The 18482-nt window shown below is 45.8% G+C and overlaps 1 protein-coding gene across 1 annotated transcript in view; it reads left to right on the forward strand.

Annotated features, from left to right (window-relative positions):
* The first annotated feature begins 644 nt into the window (after positions 1-644).
* Positions 645-18482, forward strand: part of sart3 (spliceosome associated factor 3, U4/U6 recycling protein) — a 38800-nt gene continuing 20962 nt past the window's right edge. Inside the window, exons 1-7 of the mRNA XM_078421705.1 lie at positions 645-1624; positions 2946-3072; positions 3425-3529; positions 10675-10859; positions 11992-12097; positions 14449-14573; positions 16571-16726. Coding sequence (XP_078277831.1) covers positions 719-1624; positions 2946-3072; positions 3425-3529; positions 10675-10859; positions 11992-12097; positions 14449-14573; positions 16571-16726 — 1710 coding nt within the window. The 5' untranslated portion in view covers positions 645-718. The remainder of the gene's footprint in view (positions 1625-2945; positions 3073-3424; positions 3530-10674; positions 10860-11991; positions 12098-14448; positions 14574-16570; positions 16727-18482) is intronic.

Consider the following 18482-nt stretch of genomic DNA (forward strand, 5'->3'; position numbering starts at 1 on the left):
ATTCCAAAGACGTGCAAGTTTGTAGGCTAATTGGCCTCCGTAAATTGCCCCTGGTGTGCAGGATGTGAAACTGGGATAATGTGGGACGAGTGTGAATGGGTGATCGATGGTCGGTGTGGACTCGGTGGGCTGAACGGCCTGTTTCCATGTTGTATCTCTGCACTGAACATCTAAAGGTGTTATACCTAAATGTAGGAAATCATGAAGCGATTTCCTAAAATTGCACGAAGGACTACCAAACAATTGACAGTCAAGAGTCAACTTTTGAAGCCTGGCGACGTCTTACCCAAAGATTAAAGGTATTTATTCACAAAATGCTGGAGTAACTCAGCGGGACAGGCAGCATCTCGGGAGAGAAGGAATGGATGACGTTTCGGGTCGAGACCCTTCTTCTTACCCAAAGATAATCTTTGGTCTTACCAGCAATGAGATCACAAACCCGTCAATGTTGTCCATCAAATTAATGAAAGACCAGTTCAAAAACATACGGTCGCGTGACTATGGCGTACTTAGTCGCCTTTCGTATCGCCTTGTTATATTCGTCGTAATAAATAGTCGCCTGGGTTCACATTCTGCCGAATTGCACGTATCTTTCCTTGTTTTTAAGCTTTGGTTAAAGTAAAGAAGAGTGTCAGGGTGGGAAGAAGTGGTCCGGGGGTGGGAGATTGTTGTGATTTGGATCTGGCGCCGCCGGCTCTCCCCCCGCGCAGGCCCCGCGATGGCGAGCGAGGCCACGGAGCCGCCGATGGATCCCGGGAACAGAGACAGAGATAGGGACGGGGACAGGGACAGGGACAGGGGTAGAGACAGAGATAGAGACAGGGGCAGGAGCAGAGACAGAGATAGAGACAGAGACAGGGGCAGAGATAGACACAGAGATCGAGCTGGGGACAGAGACAGGGCTGGGCCCAGGAACGGAGACGGGGACAAGGCTGGGGACAGGGCTGGAGACAAAGCTGGGGACAAGGCTGGAGACAGAGCTGGGCCCGGGGACAGGGCTGGGGACAGAGCTGGGGACAAGGCTGGAGACAGAGCTGGGCCCGGGGACAGGGCTGGGGACAGAGCTGGGGACAAGGCTGGAGACAGAGCTGGGCCCGGGGACAGGGCTGGGCCCGGGGACAAGGCTGGAGACAGAGCTGGGCCCGGGGACAAGGCTGGGCCCGGGGACAGAGCTGGGGACAGGGCTGGAGACAGAGCTGGGCCCGGGGACAGGGCTGGGGACAGAGCTGGGGACAAGGCTGGAGACAGAGCTGGGCCCGGGGACAAGGCTGGGCCCGGGGACAAGGCTGGGCCCGGGGACAGAGCTGGGGACAGGGCTGGAGACAGAGCTGGGCCCGGGGACAGGGCTGGGGACAGAGCTGGGCCCGGGGACAAGGCTGGGGACAGGGCTGGAGACAGAGCTGGGCCCGGGGACAGGGCTGGGCCCGGGGACAAGGCTGGGGACAGCTCGGGGGAGGAGGACATGGAGCCCGGGGACGGGACTGCGGCAGAGTCCGGGGACGAGGAGATGGAGCCTGGGGACGGGGATGAGGCTGAGGCCGAGGCCGACTCGGGGGAGGAGATGGACGACTCTTCGGACGACGAGCAAGAAAACGAGGCGGAAATCCAGCGGTTGGAGGAACAGGTGCGACGAAGGGAGGGAGGGGAAGGGAGGGAGGGGGAGAGAGAGAGGGGGGGAGAGAGAGGGGGGGGGAGAGAGAGGGGGGGGAGGGGGGGAGAGAGAGAGAGAGGGGGGGAGAGAGAGAGAGAGAGGGGGGGAGAGAGAGAGAGAGAGAGGGGGGGAGAGAGAGAGAGAGAGGGGGGGAGGGAGAGAGGGGAGAGAGAGAGGGGAGAGAGAGAGGCGAAGGGAGAAAGATACGGGAGGGGTGGGGTGGTTATCATGTCCCCAACCCTGCCGTTCTTCCTGGGGTGCAGTTTGTAACAGGCAGGGGGAACATCAAGCACAAAGCACTTTGCACCAGGCACCCGAGATAATCCTCCCCCCCTCTGGCACCGTCCTCTGACACATCACCTGGAGGGTCAGTGAAGGAGCCCCATGGCCAGGCTATGGTTGGTTTCCTACAGATGTTGGAAGTAAAATGAAAAGAGTAGAGGAAATTGCATCAAAGCACAATAATCTGTTGGCACATCGATCTAGAGTAACTTGGTGGATTTTGCAGTATCTGTGGAGAACATGGATAGGTGATGTTTCAGGTTGGGATCTTCTGACCTGGGGGTCCCAACCCGAAACATTGCCTATCTATGTTCTCCAGTGATGTTGCCAGATGTGCTGAGTTACACAAGTTTTGGTTTTCAACAGTTGATGACTTACACAGGTGTTGAGACAAGCACAAATTAGATTTGTTTTTTAAATTGCAATATTTACTGTTGAGAATTTAAAAAAGTGTAGTGGAAAGATTTTCGAGAGATCCTGAAAAATAGATAAGGTGTAGAAGAGTTTACATTTTTCATAAAATACATTTGTATTTTGCTTCCATGAGATTCATAAATCATTTTCAGTAGCTTTTCTTCAACGGTGATAGACTTACTTCAATGGGGTCAGCCACTAGTCACCAGAGCTCTGCTTAAATTGCCATACTGCTAATTTTTTATACAATACAATTCTACAATAGCAATGAGCCTCATGGTCATTAATTGCTATTGACAATTAATTCAGTGTTTCGGAAGGCTCTGCAGTTCTTGGGGTATCTTGCTTGCTTCTTAGACATTGTGTGGGTCTTTAGGCTCTTTACTGACTTTTGTATATTCCTGTGAGTAATAAGAAATAAATATTATCTTTCCATAATTTTATATCTTGTCCATGAACCACAATTAATTTGAAGTTCATGCATTCATTGCTAATCGTGTATAGCACTATTAAATAAAATGACACACATGACCGTAATTATGTGGACAATGGTGGTTATCATTGGCAAGGTGGTGATGTTGATTTGTACTGCTTTCAGCTTTCCATCAGTGCCTACGACTACAATTGCCACATCGATTTAATTAAATTGCTACGTCAGGAGGGAGAACTGGTGAAATTGCGATGTGCTCGGCAGAAGATGAGTGAACTTTTTCCGCTTACAGAAGGTAAGATTATTATTGCAAATATATTGAAAGCTGAGTCATGTGAGATTTTAAAGTAAACCATACTTTATAACTTATTTATAAACCAGATTGGTGTCCAGAAGTTGCAATCAATGAGGCTTCACAAAGTCTCTGAAACAGATTTTATAATTTATAATCAATACTCAATACTCTTTCTGGATTGTGTAAATCTCTGAATCTGATTCGCTATTGTAGTTTTTACTTATTTTTGATATTGATTTAATGTAGCCAAATACTACTGTTGTAAATTATGAATAATTTTCTTTGAGATGATTGGGCTTTGCGGGATTGGGTGCATTGAGAAAGTAAGCAAAAGTGATTATTTATTTTACAGAACTTTGGCTGGACTGGTTGAAAGATGAGATTCGAATGGCAGAAGAACCACATGACAGGGAGAAAGTTTATGAATTGTTTGAGAAGGCCATCAAAGACTATATTTGTAAGTTGCTCTGCTTGCTGCATTTTAGCTCCATCTATAATTCACACCAAAGAGTAATCACAAGTTTCTCTGATTAAACCATCAATCTGGTGGCACAGTACTTGGCCCTCCAGGCAGCTAAGTTAAATCCTGACCTCGTACTGTCTGTGTGGAGTTTGCATCAGTTCCTCACGATCGCGTGGGTTTCCTCCAAATATTCCAGTTTCGTCTCACATCCCAAAGATGTGCTGATATGTTGATTGACGATTATAAATTGCTCCTTAGTTGTAGGATAAGAGGCAAAAAGAATCAAAGGGGACCTGATGGGAAGAGGGAATAAGTTTCCGGGGTTACAGAGGAATGGGACTAATAGAATTATAAGAAAATAACTGCAGATGCTGGTACAAATCGATTTATTCACAAAATGCTGGAGTAACTCAGCAGGTCAGGCAGCATCTCGGGAGAGAAGGAATGGGTGACGTTTCGGGTCGAGACCCTTCTTCAGACTGATGTCAGGGGGGCGGGACAAAGGAAGGATATAGATGGAGACAGGAAGATAGAGGGAGATCTGGGAAGGAGGAGGGGAAGGGAGGGACAGAGGAGCTATCTGAAGTTGGAGAAGTCGACGTTCATACCACCGGGCTGCAAACTGCCCAGGCAAAATATGAGGTGCTGCTCCTCCAATTTCCGGCGGGCCTCACTATGGCACTGGAGGAGGCCCATGACAGAAAGGTCAGACTGGGAATGGGAGGGGGAGTTAAAGTACTCGGCCACCGGGAGATCAGTTTTGTTAATGCGGACCGAGCGCTGGTGTTCAGCGAAGCGATCGCCGAGCCTGGGCTTGGTTTCGCCGATGTAAATAAGTTGACATCTAGAGCAGCAGATGCAATAGATGAGGTTGGAGGAGGTGCAGGTGAACCTTTGTCTCACTTGGAAAGACTGTTTGGGTCCTTGGATGGAGTTGAGGGGGGAGGTAAAGGGACAGGTGTTGCATCTCGTGCGGTTGCAGGGGAAAGTGCCCGGGGTTGGGATATGGCCGGTGGTGGGGTCCCGTTGTAGGTGACGGAAATGTTGGTGGATGATATGTTGGATCCGCTGGCTGGTGGGGTGGAAGGTGAGAACGAGGGGGATCCTGTCCTTGTTGCGAGTGTGGGGATGGGGAGCAAGAGCGGAGCTGCGGGATGTAGAAGAGACCCTAGTGAGAGCCTCATCTATAATGGAGGAGGGGAAGCCCCGTTTTCTGAAGAACGAGGACATCTCGGAAGCCCTAGTGTGAAACACCTCATCCCGGGTGCAGATGCGGCGTAGACGGAGGAATTGGGAGTAGGGGATAGACTTTTTGCAGGGGACCGGGTGGGAAGAAGTGTAGTCTAATAGAATTGTTTTGCTGGGAGCCAACATGTACGTGACGGAGCCACCTTCTGTCTCTTAAGTCAAGACACTTGATTTCCATTAAGCTAGCTCTCACCTGTTTACCTGAATCTAAGCTGAGCAGAGATTTTTCTCAGTGGAAAAGAAAAGAGATTTTAGGGTTGATAGAATTGTTTTCATTTTCGTACTTTCTAGCCACAGTACACTAGTCGCAGCAGAGCTTCGTATTTACTGTTAAAATGAGACTGCCCGAAAATAACTCTTGTCTGTTGAATTGACCTAACTTTAAATCTATGTGCTTACCAATTGGGAAATGTCTATTTTGTTTAGAACAGATACATAACTTATGTAGGGAGGAACTGCAGATGCTGGTTTAAACCGAAGACAGACCCAAAATGCTGGAGTAACTCAGCAGGTCAGGCAGCATCCCTGGAGAAAATGAATAAATGACTTTTCGGGTCGAGACCCTTCTTCTTAAGACTTTTCTTCTTAATTTGATGTCATGATGTCACTGTGTCATAAGTAATCCCGAGTAAGGGATTCACTCCAACCACCTAGCGGCCACCTTGGCGGCTCGGTGGTGCAGTTGTAGAGTTGCTGCCTTACAGTGCCAGAGACCCTGGTTCAATCCTGATTATGGGTGTTATCCATATGGAGTTTGTACGTTCTCCCTGCGACCGCATGGGTTTCCTCCCACACTCCAAAGACTTACAGATTTGTAGGCTAATTGGCTTTGGTAAAATTGTAAATTGTCTCTGGTGTGTAGGATAGCTTTAGTGTACGGGGATCACTGGCCAGCATGGACTTGGTGGGCTGAAGGACCTGTCCCCGCGCTGTATCTCTAAGCCCAGTGGTCACTCTGTGAGGCTACGAGTTGTTTTCAAATATAATTTTTAACAACTCTAAATGTATTTTTGTTACCGCAACTCTAAAAAACCCAAAGGCTGTTTGTTAGATTGTTTAATATAGTATCACAGCACAGGTGTCGATAGCAATTGGTGGTCAATTTCAATGATCTCCCGCAGTGTAGCTTAAGAAAATAACTGCAATTGCTGGTACAAATCAAAGGTATTTATTCACAAAATGCTGGAGTAACTCAGCAGGTCAGGCAGCATCTCGGGAGAGAAGGAATGGGTGACGTTTTGGGTCGAGACCCTTCTTCAGACCCTTCCCACAGTGTAGCTAGCACCCTGTGTTCTTAGAGGCAGTGGTGTCTGATTACTGTGGTGACACTCCGTTTGCTAATACGGAAATCGATTATAAAGAGGTCCATAATAACAAAGGTAGACTGTATTGTCATGTGTACCGAGATACAATGAAAAGCTGTTTGCTTACGATCCAGGACAATCAGACCACATATGAGTGCATCAAAGCAGTGTAAAAGAGAACATGAAGCAGAATGTTGAACATGGTGTTACAGCTACTGAGAAAGTACGGATAAGAAGTTGTACAAGAAGCGCATCGAGGTAGATTGAAAGATCATGAATTCACCACTAACATATGAGAGGTCTGTTCAAGAGTCTGATAACAGCAGGAAAGAAGCTGTTCCTGAATCTAGTGGTACATTCTTTCAACTTTTTGTATCTTCTGCCCGACAGGAGAGGGGAGAAGAGAGAGTAACCAGGGTGCAAATAGTTCTTGATTATTTTGCTGCTTTCTCAAGGCTGCGTGAGATGTAGATGAGGTCAATGGGGAGGGGAGTGGTTTGCGTGACGGACTGGACTACATTCACTGCTCTGTAGTTTCCTGCAGTCTCGTGCATTTGTAGAAATTGATAAGAGTCGTTGGACACATGCCAAATTTCCTTAGCCATCATAGTAACAAGCTGAGGCGTTGTGCTTTCTTGGCTGTATCAGTGTGGTTGAACCAGGATAAGTTGTTGGTGACGCTTCCACCAAGAAACTTGAAGCTCTAGACCGTTTTCACTTCAGCACTGTTGATGCAGGCAGGGGGGGTGGGGGAGGAGGGAGGGGGTGTACTCCATTCCACTCCTCGAAGTTGATGACCAATTCCTTTGGTTTGCTAACATTGAGGGAGACGTCATTGCGTTGACACCATGCAACTAAGCTCTTTATCTCCTTAGTATACTCTGTTTCGTCATCATGTCAGAGCTGGCCCACTAACATTATGTCATCTGCAAACTTGTTAATGGGAGTTGGAGCAGAATTTGGTCGCACAGTCGTGAGCGCATACGGAGTATAGTGAGTGGTTGCGTACAAATCCTTGTGAACCCCGCATGTTGAGAATTATTGTGGAGGATGTTTTGTCGCCGATCCTTGCTGATTGTGATCTGAGTCAGGAAATCGAGGATCCAGTTGCAGTGCTGAGTCAGAACTCCAGGTGTTTGGAGATGATAGATAGTGTGTGTAGGAAGGAACTGCAGGTGCTGGTTTACACCGAAGATGGACACAAAATGCTGGAGTAACTCAGCAGGTCAGGCAGCATCTCTGGAGAAAAGGAATAGGTGAGGTTTTGGGTTGGGACCCTTCTTCAGACTGAGAGTCGGGGGAGAGGGAAACTAGAGGTATGAAAAGGTACAGAACAAATTGGAGCCGGCACCGATGACCCAGGAGCCCACCATGGTTCATTGTTGGCTGTGGAGGAGGTGATAACGAAGAGATATGAGTGGTCAATCTAGTGGGATGACTAGGGTGGGGGAGGGACAGAGTGAGAGGGAATGCAAGGGTCACGAAATTAGAGAATCGATAGTCGTATCGCTGTGTTGTAAGCTGCCCAAATGAAATGAGGTACTGCTCCTCCAATTTGCATGTGACATCACTCTGACAGTGGAGGAGGCCCAGGACAGAGGTCAGGAACAGAATGGGAGGGGGAGTTTAGCAACCAGGAGATCGTGTTGGTCTAGCTGAACTGAGCGTAGGTGGCCAGCGAACCAATCACCCAGTCTTCTCGCTGGTATATAGGAGTCCACACTGAGAACAATGGATACAATGGATGAGGGTGGAGTGATGAGTTTGGTTGCAATTATGGTGTTGAAAGCAGAGGGATTGTAAGTAGATATGAGTCTGATGAGGCCGTCCTTCTTATCCAGATGTTCCAGGAATGAATGTGGGGTCAGGATGTTAAAGTTCGATTCTAATAGACAGACAACAATACCATAAAGTGGTAAAACATTAGAGTCTTTATTACGCCAGCGGGAGAGCTGCAACTGCAGTCACGCGAAGACCCCACTCCCTTACAGAGTGTTTCAGCAACCTTTTTATGCACCAAATACAATGGGTTTTTAGAAGTGATAACAGAACCAGACACCCCACACAGGTGGTCTTGCAAGATGATAGGAGTTCAATGAATCATCACCCACTATCACTGGCCATTGTCCGAGGTGATTAATTCAGTATATTAACATAAACACATCTTCCTGGTGCTCAACTTTAGAGTGATTGTAACGAGGCTCAGTCTATTAACACTTGTATACACTGGAATTTAGAAGGATGAGGGGGGATCTTATTGAAACATATAAGATAATTAGGGGATTGGACACATTAGAGGCAGGAAACATGTTACCAATGTTGGGGGAGTCCAGAACAAGGGGCCACAGTTTAAGAATAATGGGTAGGCCATTTAGAACGGAGATGAGGAAGAACTTTTTCAGTCAGAGAGTGGTGAAGGTGTGGAATTCTCTGCCTCAGAAGGCAGTGGAGGCCAGTTTGTTGGATGCTTTCAAGAGAGAGCTGGAGAGAGCTGGATAGAGCTCTTAAGGATAGCGGAGTGAGGGGGTATGGGGAGAAGGCAGGAACGGGGTACTGATTGAGAGTGATCAGCCATGATCGCATTGAATGGCGGTGCTGGCTCGAGGGGCTGAATGGCCTACTCCTGCACCTATTGTCTATTGTCTATAAACACCTCTTCCTGGGGCTCAACCTTGTGGTAATTGTTAAGAGGCTCAAGTCTACCCGGTGCTCTTCCTGTATCCATTTCCTGTCCTTTGTAAGATTACAACACCCCTTCTGCAATCTCAAGCCGGCATCTACACAGAGGTAGACTTGCTGGCATCTGAGGTATGCATTTTAATTTAGTGACAGTTCATCTTCATGTAGCATTTGGTCACATGCACCTTAACCCTTAAATCCCCTTTTCTCCTTTACAACGAGGTTCCCTTTGCACACTGATGCTGTTAAGGATTAACTGTATTCTTTCCTCTTATGTTTGACCTTCCAAAATGTATACCCACACTTGCATGGAATAAACAGCATCTGCCTCAGACCTGGACTAATAGAGAGTTGATCTCCGAGTTCTGCAATTTATTTGGCATGCAGTCCATTACACACTTACAGGCAAATTCGGTGACAGCAGTGGCAGATTCAATTGGTTAGACTGCTGAATCCTTAAATTCCATCGACCCCAAGCAGTCACGAAGGAGTTCATCTGTTCCCTGACCTGCATTGTGTGACTTCCTGTTTCAGACCTTCAAGCTTCAGTTTTTGCTTGTTAACTTTAGTTTAGAGATACAGCACGGAAACAGGCCCTTCGACCCTCCGCAACTATACCAAGCCAATTTACCTACATACCTGTACGTCTTTGGAGTGTGGGAGGAAATCGAAGATCTCAGAGAAAACCCACGTGGTCACGGGGAGAATGTACAAACTCCGTGCAGACAGCATCCTTTTTCTGGATCGGACCTGGGTCTCCGGCGCTGCAAGTGCTGTAAGGCAGCAACTCTACCGATGCGCCACCCTGCTGTCCCATTGAGAGGGGAAAGCAGCAGGATGGTTAGGTTTGCCAATATGCGGGTGGGGGATGGAGTGGTAGGTGTCTTTGATAATTGGATAACAGTGGTCGAGGTTGTTTGGACCTCTGGTGGGACAGGAGACATTTTAGAAGTATTGTAGTCGCACACCCTTGATGTTGGTCTGGTTGAAGTCCCCAGTTATGATGAGGGGGAATCTCAATTTCAAGGCTATTGGTAACGGTGTATAGTTCATCCAGCACAAGCTTCACATCTACATGGAGTGCCGTGTAAACTGCTGTGAGGGTAGCTGAAGTAAATTCCTGCAGCAAGTAATAAGAACATCACACTTATAAATGATCGATTGTAATCATGCAGACACAAAATGCTGGAGTGGTGTCTGAAGAAGGGTCTCGACCCAAAACAAAACCCATTCCTTCTCTCCCAGAGATGCTGCCTGTCCCGCTGAGTTACTCCAGCTTTTTGTGTCTATCTTTGGTTTAAACCAGCATCTGCAGTTCCTTCCTACATGATTGTAATCATGTAGTGTCTTTCTGCTGACTGGTTAGCACGTAACAAAAGCTTTTCAGTGTACTTCGGTACACATGCCAATAAACAAAACTAAATACTTGGGATATGAAAGAATATCTTGGGACATCAGTGTGCAGAGGTTTAATGCCTTCTCTACAGTTCCTTTCTGCAGTTTTAACGTGTTTAAATAAATGGGTTAATACTGCAGTTAAAAGTCAATTAAAACTTTCTGAACAATTAGGCTGCAACATAATTTTAGGAGCTGTTTATGGCACATTGTTTCACTATATTTGAAGTGAAGAGGTTTTAGGATCTGACCTAAGAGACCATACACTGTTCCATGGGAGTGTTTTATTACCAAAATGAAGCTTCAGAGTTGAAAACATTGTGCTCCATCTGAAGTGAACAATTCACCTAGATGCCAGCTAGAAACCATGTTTTCTGTGTGAGTAGTGTTGTAATGGGATAATCCCCTGTTGTAAACAGCCGGTATCTACCAAGATTTGACTACGAGAATGCATATGCTATTTCTAGCTTTGTTTTGATATACATTACTATTATTAAATAATTTTAAATACAGGTCCTGAGATATGGCTGGAATATGCGCAGTACTCCATTGGTGGGATTGGCTTGCCAGGTGGTATCGAGCGAGCCCGTGGGATATTTGATCGAGCTTTAACTGCTGTTGGATTGCATATGACAAAAGGAGTTGCAATCTGGGAGGCCTTTCGAGAATTTGAAAATGCGATTTTAGGAACGATGCAGGTAAGCAAATAGAACCCTCCAGGCCAGGTAACATTCCCGCAAATCATGTTTGCACCCTTGCCAGTTTAATGAAAGGGAACCAGAATTGAACACAGTACGATAGATGTGGCCTTACCAGCGGCTTGTGCAGCCGTAATATGACATCCCAACTTCTGTGCTCTATACCCTGGCTGATGAAGACATGCATACCAAACACCATCTTCACTGTATTCATGGAACTATGTACCTGTCTCCGTCCCCCTGTGTGTCTGTTCTCCAACAGACATACGCCCTACCTTGTATTTATCTTGCATACAACTTGTCTTGTATATTGTATTATAATAAACTAAACTCGTACTCAATCTGAATTAAACTCCATTTGCCATTCCTCCACCATGGGTCCAGTTTCAGCAATTTTGTTAGCTAGGTAATTGTGCTGAATTTTCTTTTAATGAAGAAAATGTATCCAGTCAGGTACACAATCTTTCTGCCAATCATCCACACTGAAACTTAAGCCAATGTCTCGAAGTAAGGCTTTTTAGGCAGAACTAGGGATGTAGTAACGTTTTGTTTGTTTACATTGCAATTTCCGGTTGATAAGAGTTTGTAGATTGAGTGACAATATTAAAACGAGCACTAATAGTTGTGTTCTGGATTGAAGATAGTTAAATAAAACTAAATATTCCGGTGTCACATCATCCTGTTCATGTTGCCTTTAGTTGCATAAGAGCTGGGTGAACCATGCTGCAACTGCACAAAAATAAACCATTTAGGCTACTGTCAAACTGTCGAATTACAGTCCCTGCCTCACAGGAAAGAACTAATAATTCTTGAGCGATTTGAGTGGTTGCATACACAAGGGGATTATAATCAAAAGAGAGAATGATGAGGCTGGAGTTGTCCTCTTTGAGGAATGATTGAGGAAAGCATTGATTATGGCTTTGAAGGGACTACATATCACCAGTAGAATGCGCAATCTTCTGAAAAATGTCAAATTTGGAAATGTCATACCATTTAAAGTAAAGTATTAGATTGTTTACTAGCATTTCAAATGTTGAAGGATTGCACTCTGCTGGAATGTTCAATTCAATTCTTCATTTTTAAATCCAGCCATTGCCAGTTTAATGGTCTGAATTTTCTTTCCCTCTGACAGGCCTTACCTGGCACCATCGTCACTCCTGATCAGCAGGAAGCGATGAATAAACAACTTGGCCGAGTACATGCACTCTTCAAGAGACAGCTGGCTATCCCATTGCTTGGTAAAGTGCTTTTAGTTTTTTTTTGTTTTTAGAGATACAACGTGGAAACGGGCCCTTCGACCCACTGAGTCCACGGCGACTAGCGATCACCAGTACACTAGTTTTATCTACACAATAGGGCCAATTTACAGAAGCCAATTAACCTACATACCTGCACGTCTTTGGAATGTGGGAGGAAACCAGAGCACCCTGAGAAAACCCACACAGTCACAGGTCAGGATTGAACCCGGGACTCTGGCGCTGCAATGCAGCAACTCTACCTCTGTGCCACTGGACTGCTCTGTTATATGTAGATAAATGTGCATCCTTGGATTTATGAACATCAGGTAGATGTTGCTTTGTTAGGGTGCCTATTAGCCAGGTAGCTATAAATCTTTCATATATTAATGAATTGGATGAAGGAATTAGAAGTAACACTAGCAAGTTTGCAGATGACACAAAGCTGGGTGGCAGTGTGAACTGCGAAGAGGATGTTAGTTGGTTGCAAGGTGACCTGTACAGGTTGAGTGAGTGGGCAGATGCGTGGCAGATGCAGTATAATATCGATAAATGTGAGGTTATCCACTTTGGCGGAGAAAACGAGGCAGATTATTATCTCAATGGTGTCAGGTTAGGTAAGGGGGAAGTGCAGTGAGACCTGGGTGTCCTTGTACACCAGTCACTGAAAGTTGGCGTGTAGGTACAGCAGGCAGTGAAGAAAGCTAATGGCATGTTGGCCTTCTTAACGAGAGGATTTCAGTATAGGAGTAAAGAGGTTCTTCTGCAGTTGTATAGGGCCCTGGTAAGACCACATCTGGAGTATTGTGTACAGTTTTGGTCTCCTAATTTGAGGAAGGACATCCTTGTAATTGAGGCAGTGCAGCGTAGGTTCATGAGATTAATCCCTGGGATGGCGGGACTGTCATATGTGGAAAGATTGAAAAGACTAGACTTGTATTCACTGGAGTTTAGAAGGATGAGAGGGGATCTTATAGAGACATATAAAATTATAAAAGGACTGGACAAGCTAGATGCAGGAAAAATGTTCCCAATGTTGGGGGAGTCCAGAACCAGGTGCCACAGTCTAAGAATAAAGGGGAGGCCATTTACAACTGAGGTGTGAAGGATCTTTTTCACCCAGAGAGTTGTGAATTTGTGGAATTCTCTGCCACAGAGGGCAGTGGAGGCCAAATCACTGGATGAATTTAGGAGAGAGTTAGATAGAGCTCTGGGGGCTGGTGGAATCAAGGGATATGGGGAGAAGTTGGGCACAGGTTACTGATTGAGGATGATCAGCCATGATCACAATGAATGGCGGTGCTGGCTCGACTGGCCTCCTCCTGTACCTATTTTCTATGTTTCTATATTTGGAAGATGAACAAATTTCACAAACATAAACGTGGACTGCTTGGCCCTCGTGCCTGCTCCTTCGTTCAATATGATCATGTCTCAAAACCATATTCCCACTAGGTCCTCAAAATTCTTGATTTTCTTTTCGCGTCTAGAAAGTTATCCATCCACTTCTTAAATATATTTTGCAAATTGACGTATATCTGTGGAAGCAAATCGCCAGCTTATCATCCTGTAGTAAGTTGAATTTGCTTAAAATGAAGCTCCTGCTATCTGGGATATGGATATCTGCAAGGTTTCTACTCTTCCGTTCCATGAAGACTGCCTGGTACTGTAACTTCGGCCAGTGAAAGGCAGCCTTGACCATTTGTATTCTTTCTCTTGCTGCCACATGAAAGCATTTGCATTAATACACTTCTGCAAAGGACTGTGATATTGTTGAGAGTAATGCTGAAGTGTTGTCTATGCATGTACCTGGATCCCAGATTACAATCATAGAGTCATACAGCATGGAAACGGCCCTTCGGCCCAACTTGCCTATGCCGACCAATATGCCCCATCTACACTAGTCCCACCTGCCCACATTTGGCCCCTATCCCTCTAAATCTTTCCTGTCGATGTTCCTGTCCATCTGTATTAAAGATTGTTGTTTTTTTTGTTAAAGTATGTACTGTATTAATTATTCCAAACGAGCACATCCTGATTTGTTTTCCTGTCTCTATTAAATCATACAGCACAAGGAGATTGTTTAGTCTGTTATGCCCGTCATGGCTCTTTTACGGAAAATAAATTGTACTTTATTTCACCACCCTTCTCAATATGTATCAATGACCAGGGAGTTGTTTGTTAAAAATAATTAAGTACCTTAAATATTGTTTTTGAAGTTTAAGCATCTTGCACTAAGTTTGCAAATAGAGCCTTTTAGAGTGCACTGCTGAGTGGAGTGGCATTCTATCGAAAGTCTAGCATTAGCTGTGTTCATTTCACCATTCACTTCTGGCTGTCTCTGATGCTCTGAATAGACATGGAGTCCACGTATGCTGAATATGAGGAATGGGCGGATGAGGCGCTGAATGAATCAGTGAAACAATTCTACAAGAAGGCCTTGCAGCAAATGGAAAAGCGCAAACCCTTTGAAGAAGCCCTGGTATGAATTGGACCTTGGTTATTTCAGCTTTTAAGTTCTGTAATGCAAATGTGTGTTCTCGGCTGCATTCTTTCAAAAATGCATTCGGGTTTTTAAAATGCTATTTAAAAACATTGATACTAAATAGTCAAACTGCAGAAAGCTTGCACTGGATGGAAATTAGAGTTACTCCAATATACGGTGGAGGCTTCCATCTGACTGGCAAAATGGTTATAATCTTATTTGATTAGAAGAATCGTATCAGGCAAGGTTCATGTACTGCTCCTGATAAGTGGTAGAAGTGCACCTAAACCATTTATTCCTTCCCAGGAGAAAAAAAACAAAACTGCTGAATCTGAAACATTCAGAATAAGGTTCACAAAACTTTGCAGCTTTGTAAGACTTGCTGAGGCCACATTTGTAGTATCGCATGGAGTTCTGATTGCCCCATTAAAGGAAGAATGTGGAGGCTTTGGAGCGGGTGCAGGAGAGGTTTACCAGAACTGCCTGGATGAGAGGGTATTAACTATAAGGTGAAGTTGGACAAACTTGGATTGATTTCTCTGGAACATTGGAGGTTGAGGAAGGTCCTGATAGAAGTACAGTAAACCCTTATTTTAACGGACCCCTTTATAACGTTGATGCGGCTGCTGTTGTGGCTCATGCTCCAGCCTCTGGAGACAGCATTTCTTCAGGCCGCTGCCACCGACGGGGCATGCTCAGTCATCGTGGGGCTCCCTCTCCTCACACCATCTGCCCCTTTTAGAATTATTGAATGGATCTTAATAAAGACAAAGCAACAACCGACAGGAAGCAGCAGCAGCTGGTGAGAAGGGAGGGAGACCCACGGTGACCGAATGTGTCTGTCGGCAGCGGTGGCCTGAAAAAAGTGCTGTCCCCAGGGGCTACAACGTGAGCCGAAAGAACAGCCTCGTTAAAGGACTATGTGGTGGGTGAAGACGAGCTCGCTGGTGCAGACCAGTGGCATTGGCACCCAGTTTTAAGGTGAAACGACACAAAATGCTGGAGTAACAGCAGACTGAATCAGTCTGAAGAAAGGTCCAAACGTCACCCATCCATGTTCTCCAGAGATGCTGCCTGACCCGCTGAGTTACTCCAGGACTTTGTGTCCTTTTGTGTATTAACCATCACCTGCAGTTCTTTGTTTCAACTACGTACAATGAATATCCTTTCTTGGTTCTTGTGCACAATCGGCAATAGTGAACATTCCCCCCGAATGGTCCATTATAATGAGGGTTCACTGTATTTAAAATTGAGAGAGGCATAGCTAGGGTAGACAGTCAGAAGCTTTTTCTCAGGATGGAAATATTAAAGATTACAGGCCCTAGCTTTTAGATGAGAGGAGCAAGGTTTAAAGGAGATGAGCAGAGCAAGTTATTTTATGCAGGGAGTGGTGAGTGTCTGGAACGTGCTGCCAAGGGTGGTGGTGGCAGATACTATAGTGGTATTTAAGAGGTTTTGGATGGGCATGTGGATATGCAGGAATGGAGGCAGAAGAGATTAGTTTAAATTTTCATCGTGTTCGGCACAGACATTGAGGGCCGAGGAGCCTGTTCCTGTGCTAAACTGTGTTCGATGTTCTGATAGAAAGAGAGACGAGGTAACCTGATATTGCTGGATTCAATATTGTCTGGAATACTGCAAAGAACCAAGATGAAGTAGGAGGTGCCGTTCTTGAAGCTTGTGTGCAGTCTCATTGTAACATAACAGAACTGCCACAGACAGAGTTTAGAGTGGGATGGAGAATTAGTGGTCGGCAGCCGGAAGGTCAGCCTCACCCTTGTGGAATGAACGATGGTGCTTTGCAAAGCGAGCACCAAAACTGCATTTCGAGTGTAGAGGAGACCCCTTTATGAGCACCAAATTCAGTAATCTAGATTGGTAGAAATGCAAAAAAATAATGCTGCTTTACCGGCAGGGACCGTTTGAGAAGAGAAGAGGTAAAAGGAAATTAGGACATCATATTTCCTGAATAAATTTTGCTTATTCTATTACAGTTGGCAGCAGATCCTCCCAAACTGGCCGAGTATCAAGCTTATCTTGACTTTGAGATGAAGGACGGGGACCCAGCACGTATTCAGATCACCTTCGAGCGAGCACTATCTGAGAACTGTTTAGTGACGGATCTTTGGGCACGGTACACCGTGTATTTGGTAAGAAAAATGCAATGAGGTAGATTACAAAGGAGCAATTTTGTTCTTCCTTCAGCAAAACTGTTTTACTGGTGACTGGAGAACTTTGTTAGTTGTAAGATCAACAGAAGTCAAGAAACCGGTGGCACTTCTGAGAAATGCTCTGGATCACGTAGCTACACAAGCATTGGCAAATTGGTAAAATCGGCCAATGGCCACCCTCACCACAGTTATCACCCATCCCAACCCCAAACAGCTGCCTTAGCTTCTATACTGCTTCTACCTTCATTCGTGCCTTTGTTACCACTTCACGTGATCATTCCTCATATCATATCATATCAAATATATACAGCGCGGAAACAGGCCCTTTCGGCCCACCAAGTCCGCGCCGCCCAGCGATCCCCGCACACTAACACTATTAACACTATCCTACACACACTAGGGACAATTTTTTAAAAACATTTACCCAGCCAATTAACCTACATACCTGTACGTCTTTGGAGTGTGGGAGGAAACCGAAGTTCTCGGAGAAAACCCACGCAGGTCACGGGGAGAACGTACAAACTCCTTACAGTGCAGCACCCGTAGTCAGGATCGAACCTGAGTCTCCGGCGCTGCATTCGCTGTAAAGCAGCAACTCTACCGCTGCGCTACCGTTGACTTCTCTTTCTAAACTTGACATTATCCAAAATTCTGCTACCTGGACCTTAACTTGCAGCAAAGCTGGTCGTTCTTCAACACTGGATGCTGATTATGTTAACACCAGATGAGATGGTCTTTCTTTATTTCAGATTCCTCCATGCCTGGCAATCTCTGCTTCCTTCAACCATAAAATGATCCGTATTCCTCATATTCTTGTCTCTTGGTCATTCCTGAATGTAATTATTTCACCATTGCCATCTGTGCCTACTCTTACCATGACCCTAAGCACCAGAATTTCCTCCCCTTTATTTCCCTTTCCAGTTTTAAGAGTGTTTAAAGCCCATTCCTTTGGCCAATGTTTTGTCATCTACTCAAATATTCCTGATGTGACCTTGACTTGCCTTGACATTTTCTTTTGGTATAAAGTTATAAAATCATTCTTTGGGGAACGGGGGTTCCCCTTTTCTATCATAGATGTGGCCCTCACATGTGTCTCCTTGGTATCCCACAGGTGCGCTCTTGCTCCCCCTCCCTCCAGTCACAAAAGGGACAGAGTCCCCCTAGACCTCGCCTTTCACCCCATCAGCCTTTGCATACAACACACAATCATCCGACATTTTCGCCACCTCCAACGGGATCCCACCACCAGCCCCATCCCCACCCCTTTCCACCTTCCGCAGAGATCGTTCCTTCTGCAACTCTCTGGTTAACTCATCTCTTCCCACCCAAACCTCCCCCTCCCCAGGTACCTTCCACTGCAATCGCAGGAGATGCAACACCTGTCCCTATACCTCCCCCCTCGTCTCTGTTCAGGGACCCCGACAGTCTTATCAGGTTAGGCAGAGGTTCACTTGCACCTCCTCCAACCTCATCTACTGTATCCGCTGTTCCAGATGTGGACTCGTATATCAGCGAGACCAAGCGTGGACTGTACGATCGTTTCGCTGAACACCTTCGTTCAGTCTGCGATGGCCTACGTGATCTCCCGGTTGCCAAACACTTCAACTTCCCTTCCCATTCCTGTACTGACCTTTCTGTCCTGAGCTTCCTCCATTGTCAGAGTGAGGCCACATGTAAATTGGAGGAACAGCACCTCATATTTTGCTTGGGCAGCTTACAACCCAGCGGTTTGAAT

The sequence above is a fragment of the Rhinoraja longicauda genome, chromosome 25, assembly GCF_053455715.1.
Source record: "Rhinoraja longicauda isolate Sanriku21f chromosome 25, sRhiLon1.1, whole genome shotgun sequence".
Lineage (NCBI taxonomy): Eukaryota > Metazoa > Chordata > Chondrichthyes > Rajiformes > Arhynchobatidae > Rhinoraja > Rhinoraja longicauda.